Source organism: Drosophila persimilis, unplaced genomic scaffold, assembly GCF_003286085.1.
Source record: "Drosophila persimilis strain 14011-0111.01,24,50 unplaced genomic scaffold, DperRS2 tig00000002-arrow-pilon, whole genome shotgun sequence".
In the NCBI taxonomy this organism is placed as follows: Eukaryota; Metazoa; Arthropoda; class Insecta; order Diptera; family Drosophilidae; genus Drosophila; species Drosophila persimilis.
Genome location: NW_020825289.1, coordinates 8590932 through 8607033, shown reverse-complemented (window position 1 = coordinate 8607033; position 16102 = coordinate 8590932). Strand labels below are relative to the sequence as shown.

Sequence of the window (16102 nt, the reverse complement as noted above, 5' to 3'; positions counted from 1 at the left end):
CAGAAGAGCTGGTCTCGGGATTTTCCATAAATGCTAGCCTGTCGACTGAAATAGCCGTCTCTTTTCCATTAATGCGGATGGTGAAGACCCGGTCTGATGGCTTGGATGCAATCGGGTATGGTCCTGTGTACGGCGGCGCCAAGGGTTTTTGTACAGCATCAGTCCGAACAAAAACATGAGAACAATTGTGAAAATCCTTAAGCAGGAAGAGTTTGGGCTTGATGGGATGCGAAGCTGGAGTTGGCTTTACCACCTACTTTCTTCTCCTGAACTGGCTGGCAAAGTCGAGTGGTTCCGACGGCACATCCATCTTGAAGCACGTGCGGAGGCCCAACATGACGGTTGGAAGCAGCTTGATCCATGGTACATCCGGTTGGCACATCAAGGAGACTTTCATGGACCTGGACCAACGCTCGATCATGCCATTTGACTGGGGGTGGTATGGCGTCGTGTGTCATATTGCTTCACATATGGTCTCTGCAGTCATATCCTTCAACGGCTCTGACTCCGGCCAGCGGGAAAAAGGTCAATCATTGTCAGACAATATCTGTATCCGTCAAACAAGGGCATCACAACGATATCTAAATGTATATGTTCCATCGGGGACGGTGATCTTTTCCGGAATCAACGCGTTGTGCTTATGGATTTTGGCTCGTTGGCACGGAAGGCAATTCCTCGACCACTCCAGAACGTTCTTACGATTTACGGCCAAACGTACTTTCGAGAGATTTGTTTGAGAGTTGAAGTGTAATTCGCAATAAATATGCAGCCAAACCAGTCCGGAGACCAACTCAGTGTCAGGCAGTGGCCGATAAGGATGAGCTTGCCGGAATGCCGGGTCCATGGTTTCCCCAGTACTTCGACACGCCCCCTCAGGGCCTGATTGTGGTGCATTCTGTGAGGGATTCGTCACCTCATCCGTGCCACGGATAAGACTGGTATTTAATTAAAATTTCTGGAAGTTGACATGAAAGATAACTGTTAGACTAATATTCGAGGAAAATTAGCATTCAAGTTACTGAGAGAACTAGGCATGCATGTAAAATACAATACCACTACAATTACTAATTACTAGAAAGGTGTGTAAGAGGAAAAGAATTAGTGGTGGATATAATATGGTAGAGGGAATTATAATCCGAGCATAAGACCCTAAACGGTTCATGCAAGGAATAATTCGATCTACAAAGTGGAAGGAACAACGGTAAAAAATTTCTAGTAAGTCTAATACGAATCGTGAAGTTTATGCGGCTCAACAGATCAGGGCTGTCTATGTCACCCCTGATCAAGTTGTGCATACAAATCACACCAAGCATTTTTCTACGGTTAACTAAGGATGGGAGGTTTACTAATAGCAGTCTACTAGAGTAAGATGGGAGTCTCACACCTTCTTCCCAGTTAAGGCCCCGCAGAGCCAAGACTAAAAAGTTTTTCTGTACTGATTCTACTACTTTGTACTGAGAGCACCATACACAGGAGTCGTATTCCAAGATCGGACGAACGTATAGAGGTATAGAGGACGAGGTATAGAGAGTCTTTGTTATATAGGGGTCGTCAAATTCCATTGACCACCTCTTTATAAACCCAATCACGCCCATGTCCTTATTTACCATGGTAGAAATGTGTTCGGAAAACTTTAACTTGGGGTCTAACCTAACACCCAGATCATCCACTAGGGTAATTCTCTCAAGAGAACCACCAAATAGGGTATAGGGAGCCAACAAGGGGCTAGAACAATGAAATTTCATCACCATGACTGAAACATGACAAAAACCATGACAAAATCCCTAATGAGGCTATTAAGCTTCGAAAGCTCGGCTTCAGCGTTCAGCGTTCAGGTAGCCTACGTACGCCAGGTAATTCCCATTGATGGGAACTGCCGGTGGGGCAATGTTAATACTTGCACAGCTTCATATTTGTGTGTGTGTCCATCACAAGGGAGGTCCAACATTAATTTTTGCTCAAAACAAAGCCATTTTAGACCTTCACAACCTTTGCATTCACAATTTGTTACTCCAATTTCTTGAAAAAATATGTAGACTTACATAGCTAATATAAAGCGAAATTCCCTCAGCTGGAAGCTGCAGTTGAAGCAATATTAATGCCGGAAGAAATGTACCACTTTAATGAGGTAGGGGATAGATTCTAATTAACTTTAATGAATATTCAGTTGGTCGTTGATAGGATTGCTTATTCTTAATTACATTAAGAGAGATCTAGTCTAATCTCTAGTGCTTCTACCCATCCGCCCCACACATAGAATACAGTCCACTCTCCGAAAACCCTCGTTGAGGGATTTAAATGATTCGAAGATAAGGTTTCTGTTCTATTGAACAGATAGTATCTTTCTTGCGAAATGTATCTCCGACTAAGATGCCATTCAGATAAGTCCCAATCTCAAGGACTTATTGCCGTGATAGCATATTTAAAAGTAGTTTTCCTGGAAGGTTGAGAACCTTTTTTAGGAACTTTCGGTTGTTATGAACAACCGCTGCTTCTGCCGTGAGTCAGTAATCTTATCTAGTCGGGGGCTTTCTTCGCTTTTGATTTCTTTTTATTTTGCTTTTTTGCAAGACCTCGCCAAAGGTCTCCCCGACCGCCGCCTGCCCCACCGGAAAGATAAGCTGGCCCTGTTGAAAAAGTTAATTAAAGACGGAACTCTCTGTAATCACGGTGTTGCTCACGGCAGCTGAGTGGCTGTGCTTGTGCCTGTTGTCCGTGGGCAATACGATTGTGCGTATATAAGGCAGGGCGTCCCTACAGCTGACACCACATCTGCCTAGAACGCTCAACAGTAACCATGAAGTTCCTCCTCAGTCTCACCATCCTCGTCGCCGCGATCTTCGTGGTGTACGGTTCCAGCGCCAGCTGGGGACGCCGCAACAGCAACGACTATCTGCTCTCCCGCCAAGTGGAGGTCCGCAGTCCCATTAAGAACAACTACTGGAACGTCAACGTCGACTTCCCACGTGCTGTATGTACTCGTATTCCTACTTGAAGTGCTAAAGGCGGAACACATTACTAATTTGATTCCCCATCGATTGCAGGGCACCGTCAACTACTACAACATCTCCGCCATCTTCGTGTACGACAACTTCAAGAACACCTCTGGGGCCGCTCCCGCCCTGTGGTCCGGCGGACCAGGCTTCCGCTTCGCTCAGATCAACCTCCGCAGCCAGGTGAACCGTGGCCTCAACTCCACCATCGAGATCTATGGACGCTAATCCAAGGATGCAATAGAACCGAATAAATTTTAATAGAAACTGAAAAAAAAACCGAAAGTGTTCATCGACTGGATGTTCTCATAATTTGGTATCGATCTTCCAACATACTATTTGGCTAGAAGGCACACATACACGCCCCTGTCAATAGTATAGCATCATTAGATACATCATCCGCGTATATGCAGATATTTGGCCTAGGTCAATAGCAGAACTCTCTTCAAATGTGTAGAGCTTTCTCCCTGTCTCCACATGGCTCTGGGCACAAAGGATGAAAGTGGCATTGAAGAGGGAAAGGAAAACTTTTCCTTGAAAGAATGAAAGAGGAAGACCGGCGAGACGGCAGAGACTTATTGGCCTTGGCTCATTTGATTCCGAGGGATGGTGTAAAATTTGTATTTCAAATTGCCAAAAGCAGCCCCAAATGGTGTGAGGGGGGCGGGGAGTGGAGCACGGTCAAAAGGATATGTCGAAGCGCAGTCCCTTTTTTTCTATTTCCCCCATTCATGTATCGAATGTAAATTTCAATTTTAAACGTCTTCGGGCTTTAGGCCTATCACGACCACTTCCACCATCTCAAATGCTGACACACTCACACATATCGACAAAACAAAGATGTAGAAAATGGAACATATCATACGCGAGGATACCCTATTCATGGAGAGCCCTCTTGACACATCTGGTCGTCCGGAACCGATCTCAAACCAAATTTTGTACCCAGACTTCTGCCACATTTAAAAATTTAGCACCGCACGGGCGGGAAAACCCGTTTTATGCTTTTTTAAATAGACGCTTTAGGAGGTAAGGGTTTTTTCCTGGTCAATTCGCCCACTGTGCACTGTGCGCCCCCTGGCGGATAGAGCGAGATATAACTGTCTCCAGGTTCCATTTATGACCGCCAGGGCATTCATATATGTCCGATAAAAAATATCGGCTAGGTGGCGCCATATCAGTTATCATAGTTCTAAAAACAGCCAGCATTTTTGAGTAATAGATGAAATGACAAGCAGATGGCGAGCATGGAAGTATTTTAAACGAAATCTATCGTTCATTTTTTCAAATGTATGTATGTACAGGAATATGCATATCAGTGTCACAATTTTTATAAAAATGTATTAATTTATTGAATAAACTTACTGGAACATGTTTTAAAACACTGCGCCTGCATATTTTCTTTATATATATATATATATCTTTCAATATTAAATAGTTATGTACTTTGTATGATTGTATACATGTGTGTATGTATATCCATGCATGGAATATTTTTCACTCCACCTATTTTTTCTTTCCACCCCGAAAATCACCCAACGAGTTTCATTATACAATACTCACACCAACACACTTCCTCGCACACACACACAAACACACACACACAGTAACTGAGAAGTATTTTCCTTTGTTTTGACTTTTCCTTTGCGCATTTTGAGCTCATGGAAAGATATCTTTCCATATGGCTGACTTTGAATGGAAGTGTAGATACAGTTTTTCTGCTGTCATTTTCGTAATGAATAATGAAGGGAAGACGTGCAGCCTTTGCCGTTCCGTGAATGGGAAACTTTGCAGCAGGTCTGTCATTCAGATGGTTCGGAGCTTTGTGAACGCAACTGTACTTGTTTTGTTTTTGATGTCGCCGTACTTTGCGCCTGCCTAACATAGGCTCCATTACACTAATCAGCTCTTAAGGTCTCCACCAGCAGCGTTAACGGCCACGGTATCCAAGGTATGCTTTTTTTGGACTTGCAACGAAGGGAACAGGCATCCCGTAGAGTCAGCTCGGATCAGCGGCACCGCTTAATATCCGCTCATCTCTCATTTCTCAACCAAATCCCATGCCAATACCAAAGGAAATGACCACAAAGAAATGCAGCAAAGAAGAGGTATACCGCCTTGCGTCCTTTTTGCGAAAGCACCCACCCACCAACGAAAGTCACCGACGCCCAGCACACAGGCAGCATTTGTGCGGCCATTTAGATCCAGCACCAGCACCAAGATGTTGCTGGATGATATGATCTGCTGGTATCTCCTTCTCTCCTTATCGACGTTGTTGGCGCCTTCATTCCCCGGAGGTCCTTCTGGACATACAAATTTCTTGTAAGAGACTCTGTCGAACCCTGAGCTATCTCCTCTGCTACAAAGGATTTTCTGGGTGGCATTTTTTCGTTCGTGTTTTCACCACGCCGCACCACCAACCCCGCCCCATGAAGCCCATCAATAATAACGGTTTGTGCAGACAACATAAAAACGCCCAACAGAAGCGAGAAAACCAATGGCACCATTCGGCTGCACGAAGTTGCAATCGTGAGCCAATACGAAATCAGAAACACTTCGGGTGTCTTTCGGCGACCAATCGGACGTTCAACCAACCCGACCTGTTTGTTTGTCTTTTCGTCGATTCCAATTCGCCGTACGGCGAACTGTATTCGCTCGCAACCGGTTTTCTCTCGGTGGAGTGGATGGTTCTTCTGTTCTCTCTTCTCTTAATCTCCTGCCTTCATTTTCTACGTCAGCCTGTACTTCTCTGATGAGCCATGAATACCATACCATAATAATGAAAATGGATTTGAAAATGGAACATTTTTTTCGCCCAAAACCTCAAAGTTGTTATCAAACAACCTTACATGTATGTATGTATAACCTTCTTGTATATGTATGTATATTGGATAGACAGTTTTGAAGAAGGCCCAACAGTTACCTACTAAAAAAAAGATCAATTCGATTTCATTCGATATATTACTTAATGTATATTATATTAATGTGACTTACTGTCAAACGGGATTCAATTCGTCTGCCTGTGGTGGTTTTGCTCAATGCTCGGTACTGTGGGTACGATTATTCCCTCGTTAACTTTTGGCTACTACTGTACTAGAAAGCATAGTGATTATTCATCCATTTGTTCGTAGGATGGCTTCTTCTGGCAGCTTACGGAGGCACATCATCCTCCGCTGTGCGAGGGCGTTTTCGCCTCCTCTTCCTCCACGCCACTCCACACTACTCTTCCCATAGTTCTCCATTTTCGGTTTTTATGCTCGTTCGCCCCGCGGTTGGCCTTCTGAGTGACGGGCCATAAAATGGTCGTTTGCCTCCGCAGCCGCTGCCACCACTGACTCATTCCCCAGCTCGGAGCTCCTCGGCCGGTTGCAAATTACCATTTTTAATGAAATGGCCTGTCTGTCGAAAAGGTAGATTTATAGAGACCTCCGCCGCTGGCATATTCGGTAGCCAAAAGTGGGCCTGGGGGCCTGTGGGCGCGCTAATGTTAATGGGATTGAGATGTTTGGCAGCTTCCAATTTGAGAAAAACATCGTGGAACTATTAAGAAACTAATTTTATTGGCTTTTTTACAGAAACCAATGAAATATACAATCCCGCTGCCGGGAGAATTGAGCTTACAATCAATTTCATTCAAGTTAAAACATTGTTGAAAATCAATATGGGAATTACCATATTTTTGATCATTACCTTCACGGCATGATATTATTTAAGGTTCTACGGACACAGAGTATGTTCAAGCTTACCATATCTTATCCCATCCGTGAGTACCTACATATTTTCTTTGAATTTAATGGATTGTATTGTCACAAATTTCTGTCAAACAGTTTTTGTAGGGGTAGGAACACCTCTATCTGTTCGGAAGGACTATCGTTAAAAGAGCTTTCCTCTACACACTTTCATATATATCCATCATTAGCGCTGCCTGTGCCTCCTTCCTGACCGTAATCGCCACCGCCTTCGAAGTTCCTGCCACAGAGCCACGCATCGAGCACATAAAATGGCGTCAAAGGCAAATGGGTTGTGGCTCGGCTGCCGCATCGATTGACGTCATACTGCGCCACACAGGATTCGGACACACACACGGACATGCCAGCAGCCAACGGTAATGTAATCCCGGGAAGAAATTAAATTTTATCGGATTCTTTCCCGGGGAGCAAGTGCCGTAGGGGCATGGGGCATGGGCAATGACATCATTGCTGCGACGCATATTTGCACTTTAATCGAAACCAAAAATGCGCAATCGAAATGCCACAGCGACACGCAAAATGTTCTATAATTAAAATGTTTCACATGCGCCCCAATGCCGAGGCACTCGTAATTGTTTATAAATAAATACGCGTACGGGTAAATACATGAATGCCGTAATTTGGGGGGGCGGCAGTGGCACAGGCAGAGCATTTGCCAAATATAATTGCCGCTTCAGTGGCACATCCTTCGAGGGGTGGTGGGAGCCTAGGGGCGTGTGCCTAGTCTGGTAGGGACACTGCATAAAAACCACAGTTAAACGAAACAATATAGAGTTGACTTAATCAACGTCATAAATGGCGCCAGGCATGCACTTCACCCACGCCGCCCACACAGTCACAACCACATAAAACTCTCATCCCCGGGCTCACCCTCGAGCTGCCAGTCCACTCCTGCGCCCCACCCGCCACTCCCCCCACAAACAAACGATTTGAACGTTTCAATGTTTTTTTTTTCGGTTTCGCCATGCTACGTAATGGGTGAAAAGCGGCAACAGCGCACCACAAAAGTAAATTGTAGAAAAGTGCGTTTTTGATATGTACGGGTATGCATGTGTGCATGTGTGCATGTGTGTGTATGTGTGCTGACAATATATTTTCGCTCGCCGAATTCGCCGCACTTTTAGCCGGTCGAATTGAGAGAGTGGTGAGAGAGCAAACGAGCGACAACCAAGAGCGGGAGAGAGAGAGAGAGACTTCCGAAAGCGCGGAAAATTTCTTCTCGTTGTTTTCGTGCCGAACTGAAAAGTGGCAACATCGCCTTTGAACGCTAATTGAACGTTTTGCTCCGCAAAGCCACAAAAAAAACAAAAACAACGCAAAAACAGGCCTCTAAAATGTATTTTCGTACGGTTTTTTCCTCTCTGCTGTTCTCCGTTTTTATCACGACTCGACTAATTATATTTTGCTGCTTTTGTGTCATGCTTTTTGCTGAAAATCTGCGCCGCTTACGTGTCCGGCGGGCAAATTGCTATCCGCCGCTCATTTGCCGCATCAGTTGGCAGCACTAAACCGTTGTCGTCGTCGTCGTCGTCGTCGCTAGCGTCGGCCTCCATTGTTTTTCCACTTCGGAGTGTCTGCAAAGTTGGCAAACAATCGCTTTGTTCGGGCCATAAGTCTTCTAAATTGGCTAGATGCTGAATTTGCAGTTTGGAAAGCAAAGCCGTGGCTCAGGCACAGGGCCAGAAAGCCCCACGGCGCAGACTAAACTTCTCTCGAATCTTCCACAGAACTGACTTTCTCCAGGGCTGTGTGTGTGCATTTTGTCGCACATAAATATGTACATATGTATGTTCAGAGCATGAACCAGAGCTCTTTTCAAACTTAAAGCTCTGTAAAAATCAATTGAGCAATTAATACAATTCTGTTAAGATTTTACTTATCTTAACAACAAAAAAAAATTTCGATATTCTTCTCCGTTACATTGAACCAAATAAGCTGTGGGGTGGAAAAAGGCAATATTTTTGATATTTATTATTTAAAACGTCTTAGAAAAATGTTTAAAAATATAAGAAGTTTGTTTTGTTTAAGTTTAAATATTTGTCCATCAGTAGTCTTTTGATTTTCATTGGTAAGTTTGATGGTTTAGAAGATATGAAACTTTTTAATTTGTAACGTGCTTTGGTTCATTTAAGCGGACGCTTTGCCTATTGCACCGAATTAAATAATCTATAACATTCTATTCTATACACATGTTTAATAACAATAAATTATCTAAATATTTACATATTAAATAATACGTTTATATTACTTTAAATACAGCACGGCATCCTTTAACAATTAGTTAATTTGCTCAAAATCGCTACGCGGAGATGTGTCGTTTGTGGCACGGTTTAAAACTGGTTCAAAACCATTGACACGGCCGGTCTTTTAATATTACCGCCGTTCTATTCTATTCGGGTATAAATGTAGAGTTGCCATTTTCCGTGAATTTTTTTTGCTAGTCATCTTTTCTTGTTTTGTGGTTTTTTATCATATCAAATAATTATAATTATTATTATTTTAATTGTGGCCCGCCGCATCCCCGCCATCCACAAAATCCATTGTACCGGCCAATGTACCAGCAGGGATCTCAACCGTAGGCAGATCCACAGACAACTCCATGGCAACTCCGGCAACAACAACAACAGCAGCCCCCTGGCCAGCATCCCCTGTATCCCGGCTTGGGAGTGGGCGTCAGTGGGGCACCGACAAGTGCACGTCAAGCGGGACAACCGTACGGCAGTCAGATGCAACATCAGCCGAGTGCACCAGTGGAGTACCTTAATTCCGTTCTGCAGGCTGAGCAGCAGCAACAACAAGAACATCAGCCCTGCGGAGGGAGCAGCCATCGTGCGCGCCCCCAAGCGGGTGAAGCCCATTTTCTGTTCCAATCTGACGGCAGGACAGTTGCTCCAGCTAGCCCAACAGTCGGCCGCAGCCAGCCCTGGCCAATCCAGCGTCAGTGTGTTGCTGATGACGCCCGTCCAGAGTTTGCCGGACATTGTTCAGGCGCTGTCTAGCATCGTGTCCATGTCCATCCTTTACCTGCACCGAACACGCCCACCCAGGCGCATGGCCTGCCACCGAAGGACTACACTGGCGTACAGGATGCCAGCTTCGCAGTCACCACAGCAACAACAGCATCACCAACAATCTGGTGGCCCCCAGCATATGGCGGCGCAACAGCAGCAACAACAACAACAGCAGGCAGCGGCAATGTTGCCGGCGGCCCAGCAGCAGCAACAATTTGATCCGTTTGCCAATATATTGGGTGATGCCAGTATGGCGGAAGCAGTTATCAGCCTGCTTGGACACAACTTACCAAACCGAAGAGGCTGGAGGTCCTCCTGTTTGGTCCCGAAATAAGCAAATTATTCGAAAAAATGCAGAAGCGGAGAACCTTAGTAATACGGACTGAATGTTCCGAAAGGAAACTGCCGAAAACTAAGCACGGAGTTAGTTGAGCTCTGTCCGCAGGAGAATCTGGAGTACTGGTGCCCAAAGAATGGCGAGGGACCTATGCGCAATAGGTCCGAGGACGAAAAAATACTGGTAAGCTGCATAGTAATCCTAATCCGAATAGTTTCAATAAAGACACTTTTCACCAATCAGAGAAGAACAAAACAGAAAGAGAGGAAAGCTGCCAAGAGGAACCTAGAGGAGGAGGCGACAAGTGTCCAACACACACTCGAACAATTCTTAACCGATTAGATATATGCGGTGACTTTCATTAAAATCTCTATTTATAGGTTTCCTGAGCCTTGATCGAATGCGAACAACAACCAGAACAACAGTGAAGCGGCCAAGTAGACATCCTTGAGGATCATCATTGATTCTCCTTCTTCTGAGGATCGGACTCGCTGCCCGTCTCCGACTCGCTCTCGCCCGACTCGGATTCTTCGGATTCATGCGATCCTAATGTCATGACAACTGCAATTCCATGACAGATAAAAGACAAATCCGAGACAGATTTAATCTCTCCAGACATTAGGAAAGCAATGAGATCCCAAAGTTCATTTTTTTCACTTCTTTAGAGAATTCTAACTAATATAAGAAAACATTAGAAGGTAAATTCCGCTTTGGAATCCTCAATACTCCTTTTCAATAAAACAAAAAGATGACGAATTAACATTAGTTGCCACTTTTGGGAAGCCTTGATTTGGGATATATTTTGTGAGGGTGAGCGAGCACCCGTTTCAACAAACATCACCAGTTACAAGTTTTTAGAAGTCAAAAATACTAAAAGTAACAGCACTGATTTTCCTCTAAGATATATAAATAGTCAGACAATGGAATATTGATTGGGTCTCATACAGGAACAGATAATGATGAGAACAGTACCAAAGGGTTTCAAGGAAAAACTGTTACAGCAGGAGGTACAGTCTATACAATCTATTTTGCTGTTTATATTTTTAAATCACGAACGATAAAATGGCTAATGGCTACATGCCGATGATATGATATCAGGTATTGTACATCAAAAGTTCTACCGAATTATACCGATTTTTTGTAAAATTGGATGTGTGTAACACCCAGAAGATCGCGCATTCGACTGATCTGCATCCAGAACCGAGTCGATATAGTCATGTCTGTCTGTCTCTCTTGTTCAACGCCTAGTTCTCAGAGATTATAAGAGTTAGAGGAACCAAATTTTGTATCTAGACTCCTCTGATAAGACAGACTACTTGTGATCGAGCTCTGTTCGAGGATCATCTGATCATTATATAATCGAAAGATTAGATAAAACAAAGCTAATGCATTCAACTTCTTCCCGATATCGTTATCCAAAATAATATCAAAATATGTCTGCTTTTGACAAATTATTTGGCTGTTTTCTTTTATAGACATCAAACGATAGTACAGTTATTCACTAGTCTGTATTGGTGGAGAGTTAATGATATAATTTTATTAAAAAAACTAAATGATTATTTAATTATTTCGTTTAGTTAAAATCTTGTCAGCTGTGATTTCTATTTATTTCGACCTTATTTGTTATATTTCATATTTATAACATTTCAAATTTCTCACAATAAATTTTGCTTGGGTCATATCAATTGCAGAGAGTATTTTCAACAAATTTCAAATATATATGCTATACCATTTATATAGTGACAAGATCTTTGCCTATTTACCAGCCTAACTAAACCAATTGATAAATGTAGCTTCGAATTTAAGGAACCAAATAATTAAAACTTATTGTATCAAATACTAGGTATATTGACGGCTGCGTTTTGCCTGGGATCCGCGCGTAACAGCCTTCTGCTGGTGTCACACGGGCCACTTGACGGTGCAGTAATTGCATCGCCTCTTGTTAGATGCAGTCATTGCATGTCAACGTCCAAAGAATATGGGTGGCGCATGCGGTTTCTACACCGAACTGGAGGCTTTATTGAACATTCTCTTCAGCTTATAGAGGCCGAAGAGCAGGAACCAGTAGCATACGATAAGCACAAAGATGCCCGCAAATGTCACCAGACAGCTAGTGGGATTTCTCCAATCCAATATGGGATACACATAGGGATTGCCATGTTCATCTGTGCCCCCACAGAAATGATAGATGAGGGTGAAGACAAAGAACAGAATTGCCAAAGCTATGCTGTAGACCACATGAAGGAGCCTCAGTGGAAATGCCACGACCAGGTAGTCGATCAGCATCATCACCGTGTTCAGTCCATGGGTAATAACGTTAGTAACCGGAAAACGCAAGGGTTTATTCATCTTGCCATGCAGGAAGACCCAGTACACTGTGGAGATGCTCAATGCCATCGTTATGGTCATATTGTACAGCCACCAGTAGATTTTCAGTCCCCTCGTGGTCTCCGTTTTGTTGCCTGACTCCTGCACTAGACTCCGGGTATTCCTCAGATCGTAGTGCCAACAGGTGACCTGCACTGCGGCAAGGAGCATGGTGATGGTGCACAGACCATATCCCCAGTTGGTCATGTAAATGAAGAACTTCCCACCGCAGAACTGCATAATAATACACATGATATGGACGCCCAGGAAGAACAGGGCCCATATCCATCGATACAGAAGGTAGAGGGCGTTGGTGACACCCTTTTGCCACTGCGATCGGTAGAACAAATCTACGCCTTTGTATGCGAAGCCGAAATTCTCCCGCTGCAGTTCCTCGTTGAGGCTCTTGCAAAAGTCATCGAAAAGTTTCATATTCTTAGGTTTTTATTGTATCGCGGGACAGAATTTCGAGGAAGAGACCTCCGACATGAGTCGCGTATAGCCGGCAATTGTATACTTTTTTTTTGTATTCACCTGTCAAAGTATTCATGAAAAAGTAAAGAAAACGGACCTGTTATATTGACTATATATTTTTAGATGTATTTTTTTAGCACAGTCAATCGGAAAAAATAGAAAGAAAAAATTATGATCCTTCGAGCCGGATTTGAACCAGCGACCTATGGATGTCTACTTTTCTGTCAATCGCTCTACAGTCCACCGCTCTACCAACTGAGCTATCGAAGGCTACGAGCGGGAGGGGACAAAGCAGCCTGATAACGTCGAGGGGCGGCGACGACAGACAGCCGACGAGGTGGCGACTAGGGACGGAACAGAAACAAAATACATATGCACATAACATAAAATAAATGCCAGGGAAATAAAATAAAATAAAGCAAAATAATACGCAATAAATTCTGCGTTCGCTTCGGCTACATGTAAATGAATTTTCGGATTCCGCTTTGCTGCTGAGAAGCAAAGTCGCCAGCAGAGGGAGAGAGAAGCAAAAGAGCTGAAGCGAAAAAGCACAAAGAAATACTCGTAAACAGAAGCAAAGGCAAAGCGCTGACGTTCCAATTTAGCGCAACTTTCGCTACTTGTCGCCGCCCGATGGGTGCCTACAGAGGGGAGGGCGGGGAGCACTGGACATGGAGGTGGCGACGTGCAAAGCGCACAGAGATAACGTCAGCTTCAGCGTTGCCGCTCTGCAAACGTCATCAGCATAGTTTTCATCAGTCTGAAATTGTACATTTGTGTGTACATATGTACGCATTTATGTGTGTATGTATGCTGATGAAAGACGCCGAACAGAGATTGGAGCCGAACGCTGCAAAAGCCGAACAGAGCACACGAAGGCAAAAACAAGAGAGTGGGAGATCAGAAGCCAAGAACAATGTATGAAAGAGAGGGGAGTGTGAGAGGGCAACTGAGGCCCGCAGTGTCACGTTTGTGGGTGGAATGGGATGGCACACACAATGCAGCGGAAGCAACCCATCGTGTCGCACTCGCAAAAGCAATATGCGGACCCTTGTCTGGGTGCCCGTGCCCCTCACCATCCATATCCACCCACTGAATGGAATATCCACTCCGATTCCCTCCGTTCACCGTTCCGTCCGTCTGGCGACTGGCATGACACTCCATTTTTTATTTTCCGCCGCATGAAAGCAATTTCTGCAGCTACCACTCCCTCTCCCGCTCCCCTGCTGGTCGCTGCACTAATTGGAGCACATGATAAAGTAACTTTTTGGAAAACAAAGCCATGGCTCCCCACCAGAGAGGGAACCTGGCGAAGCACTCACCAGCGCACACACACACACACATAAAACCCACCCACCCACTCAGGCGGCTACTCTCCGACATTTGTCACGAAAAGGTCTCTGGAGTTGCAACCTTTCCATGTTGCTGCTGCCACTACCGCTCCCGCTGCTGGGGGCTGCACCTTCTCATTTTTCAGTTTTCCTCTGTTGCTTTTGCGGAAAATGTCAAAATATAAATCAATTAACTTTCTGGGAAAACTTTGGGCTAAAACTTTCAAAGCAAATTTATCGCTGCCACATCGTGTTGCATAGCCAGGGGGGTTGTCGGGCGGTGCCATGGTGTTGCAGGGTTATTTATGTGCCGCGGGCAGGTCATTTGTGCGCTATGCGGAATGATGTGTTAGTTGCGGCACAGCGGATGGGGTTGCCGTACTCCATTTTGTTGTAGGAACAATGGGTTGGTTTTAGGTGCTTCAAAAATAGCATTTAATGGAAATTTAACTTTGATTATACTACATTGTTGTAGAGTTAAGTCATTGAGTACCACAAATAGCTTTAGTTAAAGCAATTGCAGCAATTGTATGTGCATTGCTGATGGTTACAGAAATGCAGAATAAACGATTGTAAAAAACTACATATTAAAACATATTTTGTACATAATCGTTACTCTGCGTTTACAAATGATTGGATCCCTTCTGTCGAATGGCGCTGAAAAACTTTATCTGCGTGGGAAATACAATAATCGTTTAAGTTTTCAAAGGCGAAGTTCACACAACAATTCTAAGGAGTAATGTTTTTGGATTTTCCTGAATATTCCATCGTGCCACAATCATTTTATATAGATATAGACAAATACTTAGGAGTGTGCCGAAAATAGTGGGATACAAAATATGTCTATCGAATTATGATGTCAGCTTTAGATGTGGAAATTATCAGATTAAGTTTATAATCTCGCTCCGCACATTTGACACTTCATTAGATATATCCATCAAATCGCGGCCCCGACTCGTGCCAACTTTCCTTTGCCAGCAAACGGATCCAAGCGAAACGAAAGTTCATTAAGTGGGGCCGTGTTCATGGATAGAAAGTTGATCTGTTGCGATAGACAGCGATATGTAAACACATGAATGTATCTTCAAAGGCCTTCATAGGCGCTATTTACAAACAAACAAGTTGTTCAGCCATATAGACATATTATATACATATCTATGAGTATATAGATTCATATATATATGTATATATGGATGTACGTACGGTTGGATGGTTTTATATATGTAATGATAAACAAAGAAATCATTTCAATCGCCTTTTTTCAAGGCGAGCACATTGAATGTTTACAGAGAGAGGGACACACAGAGAGCGTGTGTGTGTGAGAGAGAGGGGGATAGAGAGTGTGAGAGAGGAAGCTTTTAATCAGTGGAATTCATTAAGTTCAACGAAAATGAAAATAATGAAATAAACAAATTGAAAATTCTGTCGTTACGTTGCTCTTTTCTCTGCTCCGATGATAATCTGCTCTGCAATGCCACTCTTCTCTTTCCTCCCTGCAGCTCTCCTCCGCCTATGGTGCCTATTTCTTCTCTCTTCTCTCATTTTGTTGGAATTTGAATCTCTGTCAAAACGATTAGTCGTTGCAGTTTACTCTTTGCCCTTCTCTCAACCATTTTGTTGTTGCTTTGGCTTTTGCTCATTCTGTTTGATTTGTCGCTTTTTCTGCCCATTACCACCGCCTCCACTCCCAGGGTTGTGCCCCTGCAACCCACTCGCTTTGGGTCTCTAACCCACTGCAGAAGCGAGTCAATAGAAATTTGATACTTCTCTCCAAGGAGAGGAGAGGCGACAAACACACGCACACAGAGATACATGCATGCATAAGTGTTTCAGATACTTCACA

The 16102-nt window shown here is 43.8% G+C and overlaps 2 protein-coding genes and 1 non-coding gene across 3 annotated transcripts; 1 reads left to right on the top strand and 2 right to left on the bottom strand.

Annotated features, from left to right (window-relative positions):
* The first annotated feature begins 2782 nt into the window (after nucleotides 1–2782).
* Nucleotides 2783–3289, top strand: LOC6591102 (probable salivary secreted peptide). Its single transcript, XM_002016220.2, has 2 exons — nucleotides 2783–2971; nucleotides 3045–3289. The coding sequence occupies exons 1-2, from the start codon at nucleotides 2798–2800 to the stop codon at nucleotides 3219–3221; spliced, it is 351 nt and encodes a 116-aa protein (XP_002016256.1). The 5' UTR covers nucleotides 2783–2797; the 3' UTR covers nucleotides 3222–3289.
* Nucleotides 3290–12085: 8796 nt separating this feature from the next.
* On the bottom strand, nucleotides 12086–12886 carry LOC6591100 (protein rolling stone). Its single transcript, XM_002016218.1, has one exon. It carries the CDS (start codon nucleotides 12884–12886, stop codon nucleotides 12086–12088), a length of 801 nt encoding a protein of 266 aa, XP_002016254.1.
* A 217-nt stretch (nucleotides 12887–13103) lies between these two features.
* Trnay-gua lies at nucleotides 13104–13198 on the bottom strand. Its single transcript has 2 exons — nucleotides 13162–13198; nucleotides 13104–13139 (listed from the first exon to the last, which is right to left on the bottom strand). It is a non-coding gene; the product is annotated as a tRNA-Tyr (tRNA).
* Between the last annotated feature and the right edge of the window lie 2904 nt (nucleotides 13199–16102).